This window comes from Capra hircus, chromosome 14, assembly GCF_001704415.2.
Source record: "Capra hircus breed San Clemente chromosome 14, ASM170441v1, whole genome shotgun sequence".
NCBI classification, from domain to species: domain Eukaryota; kingdom Metazoa; phylum Chordata; class Mammalia; order Artiodactyla; family Bovidae; genus Capra; species Capra hircus.
This window is the reverse complement of record NC_030821.1, coordinates 78,622,957-78,645,283: the sequence shown is the minus strand read 5'-3', so window position 1 is coordinate 78,645,283 and position 22,327 is coordinate 78,622,957. Positions and strand designations below refer to the sequence as shown.

Here is a 22,327-nt window from a genome sequence, read left to right as displayed (position 1 = left end):
CCCACCCAGGAGACCCCAGCCCTGCTTCGTCTGACCGCAGCCCTGCTCTGTGAAACATGCCGGGCAGGCGTCAGTGCTGATTTTTTTTTTTTTAAATTTTTGTTGAAGTCTAGTTGATCTACAGTGTCACGTGTAATCTCTGTAGATTAATCTCTCAATCACTTCGCTGTAGAGCAAAGTGACTTGGGTATATCCATATATACATTTTTTCTTGTATCTTTTGCATTCTGGTTTATCCCAGGACACTGCATACAGTTCCCTGTGCTGAACAGGAGGACCTTCTTGTTTATCCATCCTCTGTGTGATGGTTTGGATCTTCCAGCCCCAAACTCCATCCCTCCCCGCCCCCCACCCACCTCGGGTGCTGCAGGTTCAGGGCAGGCTTTCCCACACGGAGCCTGGAGCCTGCTAACTGGCCAAGAGCGAGCGTGGCTCAAGGGTCCCCGTATGCTGCCTGGGGCGTCGTTGGGAGACCGCCCTCTGCGGGGACAGGGTGGCCTCATGTGGAGCAGGGTTGGGGGACAGTTGGCCGTCGAGGGCCGTGAGCGCCAGGGGCCTCTCAGTGTTTTCAGCCCTGAAGCTCCCTGGTTCAGCGGTTCACACGCTGGCCCTGGGCCCAGGCAAGTGAGCTAACATTGAATACTGCTTTTTTAGATTTATGATCCCTCTCTCTTTTCTGAAGCCTTGTGTATCATTTCCATTATCATCACCGCTGTGCAAACCACCATGTGCGTGGCTCCTGTGTGTCGAGTCGCTCGGTGTGTTGTCCACGGGGCTGGGGAAGGGACACTGGACACCGGGGCAGACGCCGACCAGCGGGCGCTCCCGCCCAGCTCGTCCGCCCCCTCCCCCGGGCCTCCGTCTAGCCTCTCTGCTCCCCTTTCCTCCTCATCCGGTGAGGTCCAGGGCAGGTGATGGCAGCCCAGGGCGGACATGTGCTCTGGGGCCGCTGGGATCAGTCCTAACATTATACCCGCCCTTCTGATCCCCTGGGAAAGTGAATGTTGGTCGCTCAGTCATGTCCGATTTCTCTGCGACCCCATGGACTGTAGCCCGCCAGCCTCCTCTGTCTGTGGATTCTCCAGGCAAGAATATTCAAGTGGGTTGCCATTTCCTTCTCCAGGGGAGCTTCTTGATCCAGGGATTGAGCCCGGGTCTCCCTCCTAGCAGCCAGACCTGATCCCTACCTTGTGCTGGACAGGATACTAGCATTTTTCTTAAAACCTACAAGCTGGGTAGTACCTACCCCTTTAAAAAAAATAAATACTCAAATTCTGGAAGTTGAATAACTCTCCTGACGTGTGTCCCGGAGCTGGACGGCCAGGATCCGTCCTGTTGCCTGAGGTCAGCCTGGAGTGACGGCCCACCCTCGAGGCGCAGCCGCGCTTCCTGACCCTGGAAGGTGTCAGCACAGCTGAGCCCCCACTTCCCACTCTGCTCGGGGGCCCGGCCCCAGGTGAGGCTCCTCCAGACGGAGGGTGCAGGGCCAGGCCTGCCCCATGTCTGCCGGGGGTGCCTGAACGGCGTCGCGGTCCCCCGGAGCGTCTAGTTTGGGAGCTTTGGAAGCTGACTGTGTCTTCCTTCACTCTCCACGTGGCATTCAGAGGAGGAGAGACAAGCGTCATGCAGGTGCAGGTGGGGGTCTCCTTTTATGATTGGCCTCCTGTGTCTGCTCTTCTCCGGGGCCCTCTCTGCCACCTCTTCCATCAAGCTCCGGTTGGAACCACCCCCTCTGGGCGCCTGCAACCCTCAGTGCTGAGCTCCTGTTTGGGATAGTGCTTCCAGAGCGCAGGAAGGCTTCTCCTCCCAAGACGGTCTCCCAGGCCTGGCTGTGCTGTTCCTGAGGCCAGGCCCTGTCAGCAGCTGTCCCCTGATGGCCTCCGCCTGATGGGGTTTGTGCCAAGTGTCAGGACACTGCCGTGAGCGAGAACTCAGCCTGGAGTGGACTCTGCCTGATGGAGCCCGGGTGTGCGCTCCCTGCCCACCCCGGTGCCATGTGTAATCCTTAGCACCAAGGGATGGAAACCATTTGGTGAATGATTTCCGTTTCATTGATGCAGCCAAACGGCCACCAGCTTGCTTGCATGATTCCGAGTGCCATGAACGTAGGAAGGGAGTTTGCAGCTCGTCTAGCTGAAGCCTGGCTCCCTTTCCAGGGGGCAGTGCTGCACAGACGGTCTGCGAGGGAAGCAGCTGCAGGAGGCGCTTGGGGCGAGCTTGGTGTCAGCACTCCTCCTCATTTTCCTGTTTTTGTTGCAAACCCCCCTTTGGAGAGCATTTCAGGGTTGGTGAGATGCCTACTGACCTAGCAGAATCCATCCCCAGGTGGGTTTTCTGACAAGACCTGGGTGTCCGCTCCGCTGATCCCCACGAGGCTGGTGGCCTGGACCATCTGGGCTGGGTTTCTGCCAGGTGGGCTGATAAGCACGTGTCTCCCGCCTTCTGTCTGGAGGTTATTTGTAACCATCTGGCTGCTTGAGGGTGAGGCAGAGGCTCAAGGAGCCCAGTGGCAAACTGGGCTTCAGGTGCCTAAGAATCAGTAGCAGACGAGGGGCTGGAATGCCTCTGTGGGATTCTCAGGGCACGTAGGCTTAAGTAGTGGGAAGCGGAGGTGTATGGAGCAGGTCGTGTGCCCAGAGGGGCTGTCTTCTTGGAGCTGGCCCCAGCCATGCCACTGATGTTGGCCATGTTTGGTCAACCATCTATAAATCCCAGAAGCTCAACAGTGGGTTTGACATTTGTCATCAGTTTTTACTAGTCCGTCCTAAAGGAAATTAACCCTGACTATTCATTGCAAGGACTGATGTTGAAGCTCCAATACTGTGGCCATCTGATGTGAAGAGCCGACTCATTGGAAAAGACCCTGATGCTGGGAAAGATTGAAGACAGAAGGGGATGACAGAGGATGAGATGATTGGATGGCATCACTGACTCAATGGACATGAGTTTGAGCAAACTCCAGGAGACAGTGGAGGAGAGAGGATCCTGGTGTGTCGCAGTCCGTGGGGTCGAAAAGAGTTGGGCACGACGTAGCGACTGAACGACAACAATCACAACCCTATACGACTCTAAGCACGGTGTCTTCAGTGTGGTTGGTCATTGCCAGGACAGATGACCTGGCAAACAGCCATACCCAGCTTCTCAGTTTCCAAGACCATGTTCCCACCAGTGAGGAAAACTTGTCAGTAAATGAGCCCTCCTTACTTTAAAGACAGAGGCAGATGAGACTTGCCTGGTGGTCCAGCGGCTAAGACTCTGAATTCCCAAAGCAAGGGGCCCAGGTTCAATCCCGGGCCAGGGAACTAGGTCCCACATGACACAACTGAAGATCTCGCATGCTGCAACTAAGACCCAGTGCAGCCAAAGAAATAAATAATAAGTATTTATGATGAATAAAGACGCAGGCAGGTTACGCTGTTTGCGCTGATTTGCCTGGGATAGCCCCTCAGCCTCCCTAATTGACTCCTAGCTAACTCTCACAGACGCTTTTATCAGAGCTCTGTCTTCTCATCGCCCAAGAAAAATTAGGTATTTTTAGATAAGACTCCCTTTAAACCAGTGCACTAGGTTTTCCTCGTAGTCACGTTAGCAGAGACAGTTTTATCTAAATGGATTATAACACAGGCGGCTCTTGGCCTCAGCACAGCCGATTCCTCGATCGTCTTCAGTCAGGTGCAGGCTTGCAGCATGTCTCTGTCCCAAGGGAATCGGTGTTTATGGCTGCGGGCGATCACGGCTCCAGAGGCTTGATCCTCGTTGTGGGGATGCCGGGCCAGCCAGAGAGAAGCGCTGCTCCTGACCTTCCTCTGAGGCTAAGTTGCCCTGGCTGCTTAGCCTTCAGCGGATGGCGGGAAGGATAGGGCAGGGACACAGGTTTGATCCTCGACACCTCCCACCTCCAATCCGGATGTGCATGCCGTGAAGCTGCTTTGGGAGAGAGTGCACGGATGTGAGGTTTGGCCGGCCAGGAGAGTGGGGAAGGACTCCTGCCCTGGAGTGCACAGAAGAGTTCCCCATGTGCCTGAGCAGGCACGTCAGTCCACACGCCCTGGGCTCATGTGATTGGCCACCTGTTGGGCTTGTACACGTTCTGTGTGCTTGTGGCGTGACAATGATTGTGAGCATCTAAGAGCATAAAATTACTTACAGAGCTTACGTAATAGCTAATACCTGTATGGCCCTTACTAGACGCCAGCACCATTCTGAGCAATTTACATAGATTTATCCAATTTTTACAAAAACCCAGTGAAGCGGTCTTTATCCACATTCCACAGATGAGAGAACCTTGGTCCTGTGAGGTGACCTACCTTGTGCCGGGTCACCCGGCTAGTAAGTGGTGGAGCTGGGACTCGCGCCCGGCCATCTGGCTCCAGAGTCTGAGCTCTCGCCAGCTCTGTGCTGGGAAGAAGAACAGAAGGCCCCTGGTCTCCGCCACAATGGCCTCCGATTGTCCCCATCTTCCAGATGAAGCTGGAGAGACAAACATCCCTCGGGCATGCTGCTGACTGCAGGGCTCCCTCCTTTTCGCCAGCCCTCTGCCCTGAGACCCCTCTCCTCGCCCAGCAAGACCGTGGCCCTGAATCTCTTTCAGACTCCCCCCGGCAGTTCGTGGGCCATCCAGGGAGCTGAGCCCAGACACCAGAGGTGCCCCTGCTGGGACGAGAACACCCGGCATCGGCATTCTCAAAGTTCATGATGCAAATCAGAAAACAAAGTCGTGGGAAAGAGGCTCATTAATCACCTAGAGCAGTCTTTCCATTAGTGTAATCCCTAGCTATGACAATTTGCTAATTCATCGGAGCTGTAGTGCGGCGGCCTAAGTCCCTGCACCTGTGGGTGTCTCTTCAGAGCAGGTGCTTGGGGCACAGGCAGCCTGTCTTCCTGGGAGGGAGGCGAGGTGCAGGCCTGCTTTCCAGGGGGCTCCCCACTCCAGGATCCTTATCTCGGAGCCAGTGTGGAGACGCCTGTGTCAGCTGCTTTTGAGGGCTGGTCTCCGTGGACCACGTGTGACAGCCAGGTGTTCAGAGTCCGGTGCTTCCTTCTCTTGGGAGAGACCCAGGCCTCCACCCGCGGGCTGCACCTTCCCCACGGGAGGAGCTGATGGAATGAACACACATCATTTTTCCAGAGCGTCAGACTGGCTCGTGGTAAACTTCAGTCCCATAGGCACAGGCAGGATCTCAAAAACTGCTCCGTGGTTCTGAGGGGTCCTCTGCAGCCCGTGACAGAATGTTGCACTGCTAATGGGCTGGCAGAAAATGAGAGGAAGATACTTTAAGCTTCTGCACCTTCCCTGCCTCTGGAGCCGTTTTTCCAAGATTTGCACGCATTGTCCCTGGGCTTCCCTGGTGGCCCCGAGGTGAAGAATCCACTTGCTAACGCAGGAGATGCAGGACACAAGTTCAGCCCCTGGATTGGGGAGGTCCCCTAAAGACGGAAGTGGCACCCCCACACCCCCGTATTCTTACCCGGGACACTACCATGGACAGAGGGGCCTGTGGGCAACAGTCCATGGGGTCGCAGAGAGTCAGGACTTAGTGACACCACACACACACACCCATGGTTCCCATGATGCACGGAAGGTTAACCAAGACAACGTGTGCGGAGACCTTTGCGAGCAAAACAGTTCTGCACAGATATAGACTAGGCGTAATTAACAACGATGGGTCACTAGTAATCCCAAGATACGATCCTTGCATGGTAGACGGGGCTTCTTAAAGTAGGGAGGGCCTCACCTTGGTCAGTCTTCTCGTCCCCAGCAGCTGCTGCAGCCCCCATCATAGGTGTTGACATGCTGGTGTGGATCCAGGCCCACCCACCGGCAGGAAGGCTCTTGGGGGCATTTGCACACCCTGGTGCAAGCACAGTGTCCATTCATAGTGATCTGGCTGGGGTGGTTGCTGGGGGTAGGGTGGCTTGTAGAGGATGTCCCAGATGACGTGAAGTTCAAGCTTGACATGGGTGGTGGTCACTAGGAGGCCAAGGCCGAAGAGGGTTCCAGGCTGGGAGGTATGGGAGTCAGGGCCCCGAGGCAGCAACAGCGTGTCTATTGTCACCGGTCCCAATGGTTCGGCTTGGCTGGTGCACTCCAAGTCCTCCAGGTCTGCCGGGGAGAGGTCAGCCTGGGAAAACTTGCAGAGAAGTTGTATAGTCTGCATGGGAGCTGGGATTTTATCCCTAGGCTTGAAGGGTTTCCAGCTAGGGGCAGTGTGGTCGCACTCGGTTTAGGAGGCTGGAATGACCACCTCCCCCTGTCTCAACCCCCTGGTTTGGATTGGGGCGTCCATGATGTCTCTGCTACGGGATCGCACCCCCCGCTCCTGGAAGTGAGGCGGGAGAGCCTGTGAGGCCAGGGCGTACAGGTCCTGCTCCTTGGTTCTCAGCCAGGCCTCTGAAGGGAGTGGAGTTGAAGTGGAGAAGCCGCGAGCGTTGGGGTTCCCATTGGGCTGTGGGCTGCCTGACCCCATCTGTGCTCTGCGGGTTTACTGGGGAACCAGCGTGGGGGCCCCACTCTGAGCCTGGTGTGTGAGGGACGCCGGACAAGGCCTCTCAGAGCCGGGGAGTCACCCTTCCCAGGTGATGGTGTCTTGGTTTTCCAGTTTTGAAGTGTGTAAGCCTCTCTCTCCTAGCAGATTTTAGGCTTGAAGAAGGGACTGGGAGGTGCTACCATTGGAGAGCTGGGCTGCGTCACTTCTGCCACCTCCGTGCCACCTCTCTGTTCCCAAAGAGACGCATCCTCTGCCTCTTGCCGGTGGGGGAGGGGCGCGAGGTGCAGGCCGGCCGGCCCAGCCTGGGATCACGCGCCCACAGCCGGGGCGCTCAGTGCGGGGCTCCCTAACCCGAGGGTGCAGCAGTGAGTGGTCGACAAGCTGTGGCCCGGGGTCGTCATCACTTAAAGCCAGTGCATCACTCCTGGAGAAGCTCTTGTTCAGTTGACTTTTACAGCCTCCCAGCCCTGCGGCTCTGAATTAGGGACTTGGAGATGGGAAGCCTGGCCTTGGCCCCCGGCGCTCACCGCAGCCTTGTCCGGGAACAGTCGTGGCCATAAATACCCATGGCCCGGGGTGGCCGGTGCTACCCAGGGAGTTAGGCGGGGAGTTAGGCAGGGAGCCCAGCACTGAGCAGTGGCCTGCGGGCCTCCTGCTAGTGCTCAATGCTGGCTGCTCTGGGGCTGCCTGCTCATCAGCCTGGCAAATTTGAGTATAGGGGAGCAGTGGAAGTTTAAACTGAGCAAGGGCCAGCCTGGGCCTCTCAGCTCCCCGCCTCTGAGACATGGGAGTGAACTGAGGTGGCTCCAGGGAACTCAGCTGTGGCGGAGGCAGGAAGCTGCAGGCGCAGAGGGCGCTGTGAAGGGGCTGTGTGGCTCCTTGGAAGAGCCAGAAGTCACCGGTAGAAGGCCCCAGAGGCAGAACAAACGTGTTTTGGGTGAACTGAGCAGGGCGCTTGGGATTTCTCATGTTCCAGGTACACAGGGTTTGTCGACGGGTTGTGCTCATAGGTGTGGCTAGGAGACGTGCAAAGCCTGACTGGCACCAGCAGTGGCCCACAGTCCCCCTGCTGCAGCAGTAGATCTTGGGCACAAGAACACATCCACTGACTTGGCATCTTAATTGCGGTCTCCCCAAGTGACTGTTGCTGTTTTAGTCGCTAAGTTGTGTCCAACTCTTTTGTGACCCCATGGGATTCTCCAGGCAAGAATACTGGAGTGGGTTGCCATGCTCTTCTCCAGGGGATCTTCCTGACCCAGGGATTGAACCTGCCTATCCTATATTGCAGGCAGAGTCTTCACCAGGGATCCAGAGGGGAAGCCCTTCCCAGGTGACTCAGTTCAGTTCAGTCGCTCAGTCGTGTCCGACTCTTTGCGACCCCATGAATCACAGCACTCCAGGCCTCCCTGTCCATCACCAACTCCCGGAGTTCACTCAGACTCACGTCCATTGAGTCCGTGATGCCATCCAGCCATCTCATCCTCTGTCGTCCCCTTCTCCTTGTGCCCCCAATCCCTCCCAGCATGAGAGTCTTTTCCAATGAGTCAACTCTTCGCATGAGGTGGCCAAAGTACTGGAGTTTCAGCTTTAGCATCATTCCTTCCAAAGAAATCCCAGGGCTGATCTCCTTCAGAATGGACTGGTTGGATCTCCTTGCAGTCCAAGGGACTCTCAAGAGTCTTCTCCAACACCACAGTTCAAAAGCATCAATTGTTTGCCGCTCAGCTTTCTTCACAGTCCAACTCTCACATCCATACATGACCGCAGGAAAAACCATAGCCTTGACTAGACGGACCTTAGTCGGCAAAGTAATAGCTCTGCTTTTGAATATGCTATCTAGGTTGGTCATAACTTTTCTTCCAAGGAGTAAGTGTCTTTTAATTTCATGGCTGCAGTCACCATCTGCAGTGATTCTGGAGCCCAAAAGAATAAAGTCTGACACTGTTTCCACTGTTTCCCCATCTATTTCCCATGAAATGATGGGACCAGATGCCATGATCTTCGTTTTCTGAATGTTGAGCTTTAAGCCAACTTTTTCACTCTCCTCTTTCACTGTCATCGAGAGGCTTTTTAGCTCCTCTTCACTTTCTGCCATAAGGGTGGTGTCATCTGCATATCTGAGGTTATTGATATTTCTCCCAGCAATCTTGATTCCAGCTTGTGTGTCTTCCAGCCCAGCATTTCTCATGATGTACTCTGCATATAAGTTAAATAAGCAGGGTGACAATATACAGCCTTAACGTCCTCCTTTTCCTATTTGGAACCAGTCTGTTGTTCCATGTCCAGTTCTAACTGTTGCTTTCTGACCTGCATACAGATTCCTCAAGAGGCAGGTAGGTGGTCTGGTATTCCCATCTCTTTAAGTATTTTCCACAGTTTATTGTGACCCACACAGTCAAAGGCTTTGGCATAGTCAATAAAGCAGAAACAGATGTGTTTGTGGAACTCTCTTGCTTTTTCCATGATCCAGCGGATGTTGGTAATTTGATCTCTGGTTCCTCTGCCTTTTCTAAAACCAGCTTGAACGTCAGGCAGTTCATGGTTCATGTATTGTTGAAGCCTGGCTTGGAGAATTTTGAGCATTACTTTACTAGCGTGTGAGATGAGGGCAATTGTGCAGTAGTTTGAGCATTCTTTGGCATTGCCTTTCTTTGGGATTGGAATGAAACTGACCTTTTCCAGTCCTGTGGCCACTGCTGAGTTTTCCAAATTTGCTGGCATATTGAGTGCAGCTCTTTCACAGCATCATCTTTCAGGATTTGAAACAGCTCAACTGGAATTCCATCACCTCCACTAGCTTTGTTCATAGTGATGCTTTGTAAGGCCCACTTGACTTCACATTCCAAGATGTCTGGTTCTAGATTAGTGATCACATCATCATGACTATCTTGGTCGTGAAGATCTTTTTTGTACAGTTCTTCCGTGTATTCTTGCCACCTCTTCTTAATATCTTCTGCTTCTGTTAGGTCCATACCATTTCTGTCCTTTATCGAGCCCATCTTCGCATGAAATGTTCCCTTGGTGTCTCTAATTTTCTTAAAGAGATCTCTAGTCTTTCCCAATCTGTTGTTTTCCTCTATTTCTTTGCATTGATCACTGAAGAAGGCTTTCCCATCTCTTCTTGCTATTCTTTGGAACTCTGCATTTAGATGCCTATATCTTTCCTTTTCTCCTTTGCTTTTCGCCTCTCTCTCTTCACAGCTATTTGTAAGGCCTCCCCAGACAGCCATTTTTAAAGGGAAGTCAGGCTCTTCAGCACCACGGACAGTGCCCTCTGGGTGGGAGGAAGGGGCCGGCCACGCTCCTGCTGGGAGCAGACAAGATCCTGGCGGTGCCCAGGCCCTGTGCACTGGTGTCCTCATTTATCAAGTGGGAGTCACAGGCCCCTGCTTCCAGTTTACTGTGAGGAGTCAGTGCAGTGTTGATAGCAAAGTGTCTGAAAGTGGGAGCCATATCATGGGCTCCAGGGTGGGGTGGACTCAATCCTGCCACTTCCTAGCTGTGTCCTTTTCTCCTTATCCCCATGGGCCTGAGGTTGGTTTGTTTGTTTGTTTTTTAAATCTCTGAGATGGAAGTAATAGTTCCTGTCTTATACCCACCACATTCTCAAGTTTTAATTTGAAAATAGCGAGTATTTTTAAACTGAGAAGATTCATGTTAAACACTTAGCGCTGGGCCTCCCTCATGGGACTCACTTTGGAAATACTCTCTTTGCAGCAGAAGTAGTGATAGGAATTACCGTCATCATCATCGTTCTTTTCTGAGCTCTTGCCCTGAACGCCAGAGTCTGGGTATATAGGAAAGAGCAGCCACTGCCACACCCACTGTCCTCACTATAGCATTGTCTTCTGGGCTGTGAGAGTGGCTGATTAAGGTCTTGGTAGCCAGGGTTGTGTTCACGTGTCCAGGCTCAGACACAAGGCTGTTTTGGTGGCTTATGGGGCCGAAGGGGTGGGGGATGCCCACGCAGGTAATTGGCTTTATTAGCTCAGCAGTATAATCTTATGGCTCATGTCCGAAAGCAAATTAATACAGAAATATGCCATTAGAATGGCTTCCAAAGCCCCAGTGCCACTTGGCAACTTTGTGATTACTCACTCGCTCCCTCGCTTTTCTAACTAATCATTTCAGAGCTCTGCATCCTGGCTGTGTTCGTCAGGCACTATTTCTGTTCTTCAAGCGCCATGTGTGATCAGCCTCAAAAGCCTGCCATGATTTTTTTTTTTTTTTTTAAAGAAGAGGCAGTGATCTGCCATATTCTGAAGTCTTAATTTCATATAAATGAAAATAAGCCCCAGAGAGTCAGGAGAGAAGACAGAAAAAAGCAAGCACACACATGTGGCCCCTGCACCACCTACCTGGGGTGCTGACTCACACCAGCGTGCGTTTAGTCATCAGTGCTCATGGGGCAGCCCCAGTACCTGGGGCACTGGTCCAGACACCACTAGGGGGGCTCTGCCCTTGCACGGCTGACAGGCCAGTGGTGAAGCTGGACAACGGGAGACACACATATCTAGTGGGGTTGCTGAGGGCCTTTGGAGCAGAGACAGCTCAGGGAAGCCTTCCTGGAGGAGGTGAGGTCTGAGATGGGAGTTAAAGGATGAGTATAGTGAGGAGGCAGAAGAGGGCAGGGAGAAGCATTTCCAGGCAAAGAGCATAGAATGTGGAGACTGGAGTTCCAAGAAAGCGCATGGTATTTTGGAAGAATGGAAACAGGGTCAAGGTAGCCAGAGGAAGACTTGGGTGGGGGTGGCAGGACTGGAGAGGGAGATGGGGGCTCCTGAGTGCCTGGACTCCAGCAGCTTGGCCCGAGCTCCTGTCTCAGACCTGCTGCCGGGTGTGGCTAGCTGGCCCTCTTGGGCCCTGGCAGGAGGAACCCCGGAACTCTGGTCTTCGTTCCCTCTGGGCCTTGGCACCCCTTGCTGCCCGCCCCAGCCCGTTCTGCTCTGCCTGCCTGGCTCCACCCTGACACGGCTGTCCTCCGGCTGGACAAGCGCAGTGGCCTGTTCCTGTGTTGCCGTCCTTGTTGGAGTGTGAGCCTCCCAAGTTTCAGGCTCATGTGCGGTCATTTCAGTGTGCTCAGTGCTTCTCACCACGCCTCGCTCATTTCAGACACACTCTGTGTGTTTGTTGAGTGCCGTTAACTTGCTAAAGGAAGAAAGTAATGGGATTCTCCCCACTTCCCCGGTCACTAGAGAGTGTCAGGAGCTATAGTCTTCCCTTTTGATTGCAGCTTAAATGCTGGGGCTTTCATTTATGTAGGAAAAGGGAAAGCAATTTACAGCTGTGTTTCTGAGGACCACACGGGCTGTTTAATATTAGCACCTTGGAGACATCTATTTTCTGCACTTCTAAACCCAGTTTCTTCATCCACTGATACTTGCTGAGAGGCAGTATGACTTTCTCGATTATGAACTTGCCTAAGTGAGCCTGTTCGTAATAATATGTGTAATTACATCAAGATGTGTAACGTGACAGATGCGAAAGCAGCGTGAAGCCGACACGTGTAGAGAAACACGTTGGGCTGTATTGAACAGTGAGCCACAGTTTGTACGCTCTTTAGGAAAAACAACCTTCCCTCTTCTTTATTTCCCCCAGCAAGAATGGCTGCTGAATTGAACCTATCCGGGTGGATTTCCCTTCTTCACACAACAGCTCAATTTATTAGATTTGGTGGGGGAGAGCTGGGAAAGAGGCCCTTGACACATCTATGTACCTGTTTCTCCCACATTTGTCCATCCCTTGAGAGGAGGGGGCCGTTCACCTGCTGTGGAGGGTTTCCTGTCTGTCGAGAAACGTCTAGAACTTCTCCTCCGGGCCCTGGGCTTGGCGATCACAAAGTTTTCCTTAACGACGCTCACCCATCTCTGAAGCGCACGGGCGAGGCGAGTGTGGAGGGCCTCCTGAACCAGCTGGTCCTGGAGCACCTGCAGCTGGCTCCTCTGCTGTGGGGTGAGTACTGCCCGTCACCTCTGGGTGTGCGCGCTCCTTCGCTCAGACCTCGCGAGCTCGCGTTTGGTGCTGTGTGCCGAGGCCTTCAGGGAACCGGGCGGGGAGGTCTGCGTCTCTCCCGAGCTCGGTCCGTGGGTGTCCGGTCAGCACAGCCTTAGGGCCAGGCTGCTGCCCTCTGAGCTCAGGCGCGGTGACAGTGCGGATCCCCTTGCTGCAGAACCCGCGTCATCTGTGGTGCACTGACGGTGTCTGCATGGATGTGACTTCTGCAGACGCTTGCGCTCCTCGAGTGATGAGTGATGGGGCGGTGGGCGGTTCCTCCTGGCTCCTGGGCAAGCTCTGAGTTTGTTTGGTAAACACCTTAACTCACCCCGGTACTCAGCCCGAGAGAGAGCGCTGGGAGGTGGCGCTTAGAACAAGGTGTTTGAACGCTTGCTGCCTGCCGCACCTGGAACTTTCACCCCAGTCTGTGCCTTCCTAAATAGCAGTGGAAAATTTTGTTGAGAAACAAGCTCAAACGTAGAAGTGTTGTTGAAATGAGAGTCTGTATTATTCTCTGGAAATGATCCCGTCATATAGTCTGTGCTGGGTCAGATGCAGACAGTCATGGATGTGCCTTCTTTCTCTGCTTTAACCCAGAACCTGTTGGGAGTCAGTATCTGGTCTTTCCTCCAGTTAATTCATTAGATCGACCTCCCAGTTTTGACACAGGAGAATTACCCCAGGGGCTGGAGGAGAAAGACCTCTCCCCTTGATGTTCCCTCACTGGTCTTCAGTTTGTGAGAACCCCTCGAGCTGCCTGGGGCTGCCCTCTCCTGGGCTCCTGGGCTTCACAACGGTTGAAGGTTGTTGGGGGTCCAGTCAGCAGTGCCGACGTGGCAGCTGTGAGTGGACTGAGCCCAACACCCGGGGGCCCCTTCCTTGGAATCTACCTGCCTCTCTGGTCCAGCCCAAATGAGAGGAGGTGGATGGTTGTTTCTGCAGAACGTGCCCCAGTTTGCACCTCTCAGGGTGTCCCTCACTTTCCTAGCTCACAAAACTTTATCTCTTGGTGATCTGGGCTCAGAGAGTGACTTCCACCAGATGTACTGGCCAAGGAGGGTTGGACACCCAGCCCTCCTGGCCCTGGGGCTGGGTAGGCCCCAAGAATCCAGCCCTAGGAAACAGTGGCACAAAGTGTGTACTCAGGCATCAAGTCAGTCAAAAAGAAGGGAGTGCCCCAAGGCACCGGCCGACTGGGAGTGAGCCCCGCAGGGCCGGACTCCTTCCAGAGATGGGGTGGGGGGGCGCATGTTGCTGGATTTGCACTGGTCTCCTTATAGGTCTTTTCCTGGTCTTGTGTCACGTGCACACCAGAGCCGGTATTCAGGATTTTATCCTGGAGAAGATGCATGAGTTGTTACACCACAGGACCAGGACTCAAAGGCGTTTCCTCCAGGAGGTCTCGTGGGCGTTGCCCACGACAGCAGCCAGCCCCGCCCAGCACTCTCAGGCCCGCAGCAGCATTCAGTGCGTTCTGGGTCCTGTCTCCAAGGGTCCGCACGCCCCAGAAACACCACGTACTATCTCTCTGTTCCGTGTCATGATTAATTTAACTGTCGCCGCGTCTGGCAGTTTCCGGGGAACATCCATCTGCATGCATTTTTCTCTGATTTTTTCCTCGGCTTGCTCGTTTTGGAGTTATGAAGTCAAAAGACATGTGATTTTTAAGGCTTTTGGGCTGTTTTGTCGAGTGGACGTTTGACTGTTGACCGTTGATGGTGCCATGGGCGTTGTGGGAGCCCGAGGTTTTGAGGTGACTTTCCCACCGCTTAGAGCATAGTTCTAGGTCAGGGGCCGAGAGGTGAGGCTGTGAGTTTCGTCTGCCAACCTCCTGCCCCGGGCTGGCCTCCCTGGCCCACTGTCCTCTGCATTGGGGTGGGGTCTTCATCCCTGGCCCCAGTGCACGCCACCTGCCCCCTCCCTGTCACCTGTGCCATGGAGCCAACGTCTCGGGGTCACCAGCTCCTTTCCACATCACTCGGGCTGTCCTACTGGTTTTTCAGAGGCAAGGTTCCTTACCCTGGAATCTTGACCTTCCCATTCATTCACTTCATAAAAGCAATATATTCTCGTTATAGAAAGGCAGGGCAAATCAGAAAAGTTCGATGGAGAAAAATTATCTTTTTCCACTCTTGCGCCCCCAAAACCAGTCTCTATTTCATCTCATATTTGTGCCTTTCTAGGTCTTTCTGCTATCCCCCAATTTACATTATGTTCGCCGAGATGATCATACCGTTCTTGTGCTCTGCGTCCTTTTTTTTTACTCGAGAAAACAAGTATTTCTCATGTTATGAACACGTCTTACACTTGCCGTTCAAGTCCTCGTTACACTTTCATCATGTGGATGCAGGCTGACTTACTGCTCGTTCTGGTGTCTGGGTGCCTCTGCTCTTTGGAGGTGTTTGCTGTTACGTAAGTTGCCTGCACCGGCTGCGCACAGAGCCTTTCTGTGTCTCGGGGCCACGCCCCCCACGGGGAGGCCCTGACACTGCACCTGTGGGCCGGTGCCAGAGGGCACAGCTCCTGTGCCAGCGCCACCGCTCACAGGGCCGCTGATGGAGCCCACCAGGACTGATGTCGCATGGGGGTCCCGGAGGAGAGGAAGCCAGGTTCTGGGCTGGCTCCAGGACTGTGTGGATTCCTTCTGCAGAGCGTCCCAGGGCAAGGCGGGACAGAGGGCAGGGTGGGGCTGGGGAGGGGCCTGGGGCAGGACCCCTAGTTGGCTGCCTCCTGTCTCCATTCCTGTGGGAGCAGAACTGTGGGCTGGGGGAGGCTGCGCTCCCACGAGGGTGGGAGCCTGGCAGAGCCCAGAGGGCCTCCTGACTGCCTGAGTTGAGGGCCGTTCCAGTTGTTTCCATGGATACCGGGCAGTGGTGACTAGCGGACCAAAGAGTTTCTCACAGCTGACAGCACTGTGCTTGTCCCGGCCTCTCAGATGCGCAGCGCCTGGTCTGCGCCGGCGAGTCCCGGTCAGGTGTCGGCTACACCGTGGAGGGCATACTTTCAGTGCTCGTCCTCCGGATAATCACCGAGCAAGCCCTTGCCCCAGTGCTGAGCTGTGATGTGCAGGAAGCTCTTGTGGGCACGAGGGCAATGCCCATCTGGGAGACAGCGGCCAGGTAGCGCTTTGTGTGGGGTCACCCACTGCTGTGCCTCAGAGAACCACATGCCCTCATATTGGGGAGGAAGATGCTGTGCCTAAACTCTCTGTGCAGTTTGTCTGACCCGTGCAAGTTTTCAGGTCATAATTACCATCCCCCTGTTACCAATTGGGTGCTAGGTTTAGAAGGTCTTGTAAGGTCTTCATAGAACCATTCAGCTTCAGCTTCTTGTGCATTACTGGTCGGCTCATAGACTTGGATTACCCTGATGTTGAATGGTTTGCCTTGGAAACAAACAGAGATCATTCTGTCGTTTTTGAGATTGCACCCAAGTACTGCATTTCGGACTCTTCTGTTGACTATCAGGGCTATTCCATTTCTTCTAAGGGATTCTTGCACACAGTAGGAGGTATAATGGTAATCTGAGTTAAATTCTCTTCAGAGCTATTTGTAAAGCCTCCTCAGAGAGCATGTTGCTTTTTTGCATTTCTTTTTCCTGGGGATGGTCTTGATTGCTGCCTCTTGTACAGTGTCACGAACCTCTGTCCATAGTTCATCAGGCACTCTATCAGATATACTCCCTTAAATCTATTTGTCACTTCCACTGTATAATCATAAGGGATTTGATTTAGGTCAAACCTGAATGGTTGACTGGTTTTCCCCACTTTTTTCAGTTTAAGTCTGAATTTGGCAATAAGGAGTTCATGATCTGAGCCACAGTTAGCTCCCGGTTTTGTTTTTGCTGACTGTATAGAGCTTCTCCATCTTTGGCTGCAAATCATATAATCAATCTGATTTCAGTGTTGGCCATCTGGTGATGTCAATGTGTAGAGTCTTCTCTTGTGTTGTTGGAAGAGGGTGTTTGCCATGACCAGTGCGTTCTCTTGGCAAAACTCTGTTAGCCTCTGCCCTGCTTCATTCTGTACTCCAAGGCCAAATTCCAATCCCAAAGAAAGGAAATGCCAAAGAATGCTCAAACTACCACACAATTGCACTAATCTCACACGCAAGTAAAGTAATGCTCAAAATTCTCCAAGCCAGGCTTCAACAATACATGAACCGTGAACTTCCAGATGTTCAAGCTGGTTTTAGAAAAGGCAGAGGAACCAGAGATCAAATTGCCGACATCCACTGGATCATGGAAAAAGCAAGAGAGTTCCACAAACACATCTATTTCTGCTTTCTTGACTATGCCAAAGCCTTTGACTGTGTGGATCACAATAAACTGTGGAAAATTCTGAAAGAGATGGGAATATCAGACCACCTGACCTGCCTCTTGAGAAACTTGTATGCAGGTCAGGAAGCAACAGTTAGAACTGGACATGGAACAACAGACTGCTTCCAAATAGGAAAAGGAGTACATCAAGGCTGTATATTGTCACCCTGCTTATTTAACTTCTATGCAGAGTACATCATGAGAAACGCTGGGCTGGAGGAAGCACAAGCTGGAATCAAGACTGCCAGGAGAAATATCAGTAACCTCAGATATGCAGATGATACCACCCTTATGGCAGAAAGTGAAGAGGAACTAAAAAGCCTCTTGATCAAAGTGAAAGAGGACAGTGAAAAAGTTGGCTTAAAGCTCAACATTCAGAAAACTAAGATCATGGCATCCAGTCCCATCACTTCATGCCACATAGATGGGGAAACAGTGGAAACAGTGTCAGACTTTATTTTCTTGGGCTCCAAAATCACTGCAGATTGTGACTGTGGCCATGAAATTAAAAGACGCTTATTGCTCGGAAGGAAAGCTATGACCCACCTAGACAGCATATAAAAAGCAGAGTGATTAGTTTGCCAACCAAGGTCTGTCTAGTCAAGACTATGATTTTTCCAGTAGTCATGTATGGATATGAGAGTTGGACCATAAAGAAAGCTGAGCACTGAAGAATTGAAGCTTTTGAACTGTGGTGTTGGAGAAGACTCTTGAGAGTCCCTTGGACTGCAAGGAGATCCAACCAGTCCATCCTAAAGGAAATCAGTCCTGAATATTCATTGGAAGGACTGATACTGAAGCTGAAACTCCAAAACTTTGGCCACCTTGTGCTAAGAATTGACTCATTGGAAAAGACCCGATGCTGGGAAGGATTGAAGGCAGGAGGAGAAGGGGACGACAGAGGATGAGATGGTTGGATGACATCACCGATTCGATGGACGTGAGTTTGAGCAAGCTCCGGGAGTTGGTGATGGACAGGGAAGCCTGGAGTGCTGTGATTCATGGGGTCGCAAAGAGTTGGACACAACTGAGCGATCGAACTGAACTGGTACAAATTAGGAAACAGACTCGTGGGGTGTTTGTTGCATGAAGTTACAGGGAATACGGATCCTTGGATGGGTGGATCTGTCCATCTGCACCCAGGTTCTGGGGACCCAGACGTAAATTAGACTTGATCCCTGCTTTCCAGATACTGCTGGTCTGATGCAGGTAGAGGATCCCAGATCGGTCATGGTGTGCTTGCCAGCTGTCCTGGAAGTAGCAGCCAGAGGCAGCCCTGGACCCTGACACCTGCAGCCACCTGTCTCAAAGGAGTGTGCTTGGGACGAAGCACGGCCCACAGCCCTGACGAGGCTCACAGGCCTCCCCGGGGACAGAACCACTGCAGGGTGCCGTGGGTTCGTCGTGTCTGACTGTCGCTCCGTCCGTCTCAGTGGCCCCGTGTGCCTGTCCACCTCCGCCCAGGAGTCTGGACCCAGGTGCGCCAGGCAGCCAGCCTGTCCTGCGGCTGAACTCAGGCTGCTCCCGCCCTCCCGGGGCTCTCAGGGAGATGCGCCCCGAGTCCTGCAGAATGTCCTCCCATCGAGGCCTCAGTGGGGGATCGTCAGTTTGTTTATGTCATGAGATTCGTGGGCGAAAGGCCGCACTTGTGTCTTCGGACGCACACGGCTGTATGTGGCCCCGGCTTCCCTGGCAGCTGAGCCGCCCGCTGACCTCCGTCTGCTGCTGAGGTAGCTTCGTGATGGTGCTGGGCTGTGCATTCTCCCCCACGCCCACGTCTCCAAACAGCTGTGCCCAGGAAGAGTGCCAGCACTCAGGCCCCCTGACTAGGCCAGGTGTACAGGGCCAGGTTAACCAGACTTTGGTGAGTCCCAGACGCCAGAAACCCAGATATGATCCTTGGGTTGGGGAGATCCCCCTGGAGAAGGAAATGACCACCCACTCCAGTATTCTTGCCTGGAAAATCCCCTGGGCAGAGGAGCCCGGGGGGCTGTAGTCCCTGGGGTCACGCAGAGTCGGATGGAGAGCTTGTCAGCAGCAGCAGAGGCTGATGGGCTGAGGACCCCTCTCCGAGGCTGAGCGGTGGCGAGTGGTCATCTGGTCTGAAGCCTGGCTGGCCCGGTGATGGGTGCAGGGAAGCCAAGGGGCTGAGTCATCGTCTCTTTGGCCCCTTAGCCAAATATAATTATGTAAACTGATTTAAAAGGTGGGAAATTTGTAAAAGAAGATAGAACATCCAGAGTGTGTGCACCTCCCTGGCTGCCTTGGGCGAACTTTCCGCCACTCTCCTTCCTTTCGTAATGACACAGGCTGGGTCTCCTTCCACATGGAGATACACGCGCAGGTAGGTGGAGCCGGGGCAGTCTTTTTCACTGCAGGCAAGGGGTATGTAATTGATTTACCCTGTATCTTTTGGTGGACCTTTGCATCTTTTGCTGTTCTAAACATTGCAACAAATGCCCTAATAAGTAGTCTAGTGCTCCCAGGAGTGAGTCAAGCTGGAAATTGCTCATTTAAATTTAGCAATCTCTTTAAAAACCACCTTATATTTTTATATCATACTTAGACTTTCCTCATTTAGCTTACATTTTTAAAAAATTCTAATATGGACTAACATGGACTCAGTTGTTTTAACACTGAAATCTTTTATTTATCTGGAATTTTTTAAGGTGTGAGCAATGAGGCATGGAGCCACCTTTTCTTTTTCTGGAAAACTGGCTAGTTATCCACAAGTTACTTAATAAATAGTTTGTCTTCTCCTTGGAGAAGGAAATGGCAATCCACTCTGGTATTATTGCCTGGAAAATCCCATGGACAGGGGAGCCTGGTAGGCTACAGTCCATGGGGTCGCAAAGAGTTGGACACGACTGAGCGACTTCACTTTCTTCTTTCTTCATAAATAAGCAATGCCAGTTTCTCATGTGCTTAGGAGAATCTTTGAATTCTCTTCCATTAATCTGTCTGTCCGCTAGCCAGTATTATCCTTGTATGTATATTGTAAGTTTACAGTGTACTTTGATATTGGCTTAGATAATCCTCTTAAATGTCTTTTTCTTGCATTTGCTCCTTTGTTTATTTAAATATTGTGGTAAGAAAACACATAATACAGATTTTCCATCTTAACCTTCTTTAAGGGTGCAGTTCAGCAGTGTTAACTGTATTTCTGTTATTATGCCAAAGATCTGTAGAATATTTTTGTTTTGTAAAATCAACCCTATACCCATTGAACATCTTTCATATGTATTTTTATGACTTCAGTAAGAGCTTATATAGTTCACTTTTTTAAAAAGAAAATTTCTCTAGGTCTTTAACTGCCTTTTTGAGGTTTTTTTCCCCCTTATTTTTGCTTCTTTTATATAATTTTGCTTCCTCTTTTTTTTTCCTTGATTGAGCAAGCTAACACATGATCTGCTTTCTTCATTAATTATATCCCCTGTCTCTTTTCTAATTCAATAATTCTTCTATCTTTATTAATTTTTTTTCTGCCTGATTTGAGCTTATATTACTTTTCCCTCACTGGATTGGACATTTAATTCATTCATTTAAAATTTCCTATTATTAGCATAGTTTTATGGGGCTATGAATTTTCCTGTGATTCTGTTTCCCATGATTTCCATTTCCGCTTCCTGTAGTATGGTTTTAACCATATTCTGGTATTGAAATTTCTCATGTTGGATGTTTTCAGGCATTCTGTGATTTTAGTTTGTTTCATCTTCATCTCAAGAGTTGTTTAACACATAGCCTTCTTGTTTTCTCATCTTGTTATGACTTTCTAAGGTAACAACACCGCGATCAGTTTAGCACTATTCTCACCTCTTAGAATTTACTGAGATTTCTTTGTGGATAAATGTTTGTGTCTGACTACTCCACGGACATGTAAAAGGAAGGCTTGTTCCTTGTTTTAAGTGTATTGAGTTGAAATGTGTCGCCCGGCTCTACCTTACCAATTTGCTTGAGATCCTTCCCTATTTGATCTCACTTGGACTTTGAGAAGGGAGTTACAATCACTGCTAACATGGATCGCCTTCACGCCGATGGCCTTCTGTCCATCATTGTGATTCTGTCTGTCCTGTGATATGTGCCGTATGAAGGCTGATGGGCTTTAGTGCAGAAAAGGCGTGATTCTTCTCACTTCGTTGTGCCTTTTGCCATTTTAAGTGTCTTTGTTGGTCTCCTCTAATGTTTTTGCCCTTTATTCAATCTGGTCTGATCCTGTAACTCCCGTCCTTGCTTTCTTTTTGTCTGGCTGATGTATCTTTGCCTCTTGTTTTGGTTTAAACATTTGAGAATTACTTTTCCCCCCCTCATGTGGTTCTCTTAGATGAAGCGCAGAGCTGCGTTTTGTTTGTGATCTAACTTCAGTGTCTTTTTGCTTAATACGGGAATTTAGGCCACTTACATCCTTTGGTATGACTCATGTGTTTGGTCTTAACTGTCATAGGTTCTGTTATGCTTTTTTTTTTTAGTAGTTACTCATCTTGACTTTTGTGATCTGTGTCTTCTTGGTTTTGTTTTGTGTGATGATTTTTTTTTTTTCTTCCTCTCCGAGCTCTCTTCTCTTGTTTCCCCATTCCCCCAACACCTCTAAGGCCATGCCTGCCTTATTTTTCTCCACAATTCTTATTATTCTCTGAAAGTTCATTACCAATGCAGATTTGTTTTTTTTTTTTTTTTCTTGTCTCTGCACCCCTGCTGGAGTATAAGCTCCACAGAGAGAGAATCTGGTCTTTGCCATACTCTCAGAACCTGAAACTGTTACTGGGACATTTCAGTGACAGCTGAACATATCAGCTGGATAAATATTTGCTGAAGGAATTAATAATGTAACCTTCACAGTCCATCTCAGAAGCAGATAGTGTTGTTTTTGTGCTTTAGGGGCACGGAAGTGCAGAGCGTCCGTGGGGTCATTCAGCCAGTGAGCGGCAGCGTGAAGGCTGGAGCTTGGTCGCCGTGACCCCAGAGTCCATGTTGTCCCCATTTTCGTGCCTCCTGGAATAATGATGAGCTGGTGACCTGTGGCTGGCTGTCACGCCTAGGTCTACTGACTTCTAACCAGAATTTCCATAGGCTTTTAGAAGTAGGAGTAAGGAAAAAGAAAGAAAGGCGGAAGCAGTTGTGTTATTTTTGACGGACCTGCAGGAAAGTTGCAAGCACAGTGGTTAGAATTGTTTTCTGAGCTGCTTTAGAGTCAGTGGCTGGCTTGGTGCACCGTCATCCCAAACTCTGCATTGCCTGTGAACGAGGAGTGTCCTTTGTTCCGGAAGGTTCTGGGTGGGGCTCAGAGCCACTGCTGCCTGCAGTCAGCACGTCTCTAGTCTCCATCGGGCTGGGACAATTCCTCAGTCTTGGACGTTTTTGTTTTTAACCTTGATGCTTCCACGTATCACCAACCGGCCATTTGTGGAATGCCCTCCACCTGGCCTCGTGTGATGTGTCCTCGTGACTAGAGTCAGTGCCTGCGTCCCTGGCAGGAGCCACACCTCCCAGATGGCCCGTGAGCTCTGTTTGTCCCACAGAGACAAGGTGTT

General features: G+C 51.4%; 1 protein-coding gene across 4 annotated transcripts in view; it reads left to right on the top strand.

The window, feature by feature from the left end:
* Positions 1-22,327, top strand: part of TRAPPC9 (trafficking protein particle complex 9) — a 391,636-nt gene that overhangs the window by 288,547 nt on the left and 80,762 nt on the right. For all 4 annotated transcript variants that reach the window (XM_018058608.1, XM_018058607.1, XM_018058610.1 and 1 more), the window contains one exon: positions 12,350-12,440. In XM_018058608.1, the coding sequence (XP_017914097.1) occupies positions 12,350-12,440 (91 nt within the window). The remainder of the gene's footprint in view (positions 1-12,349; positions 12,441-22,327) is intronic.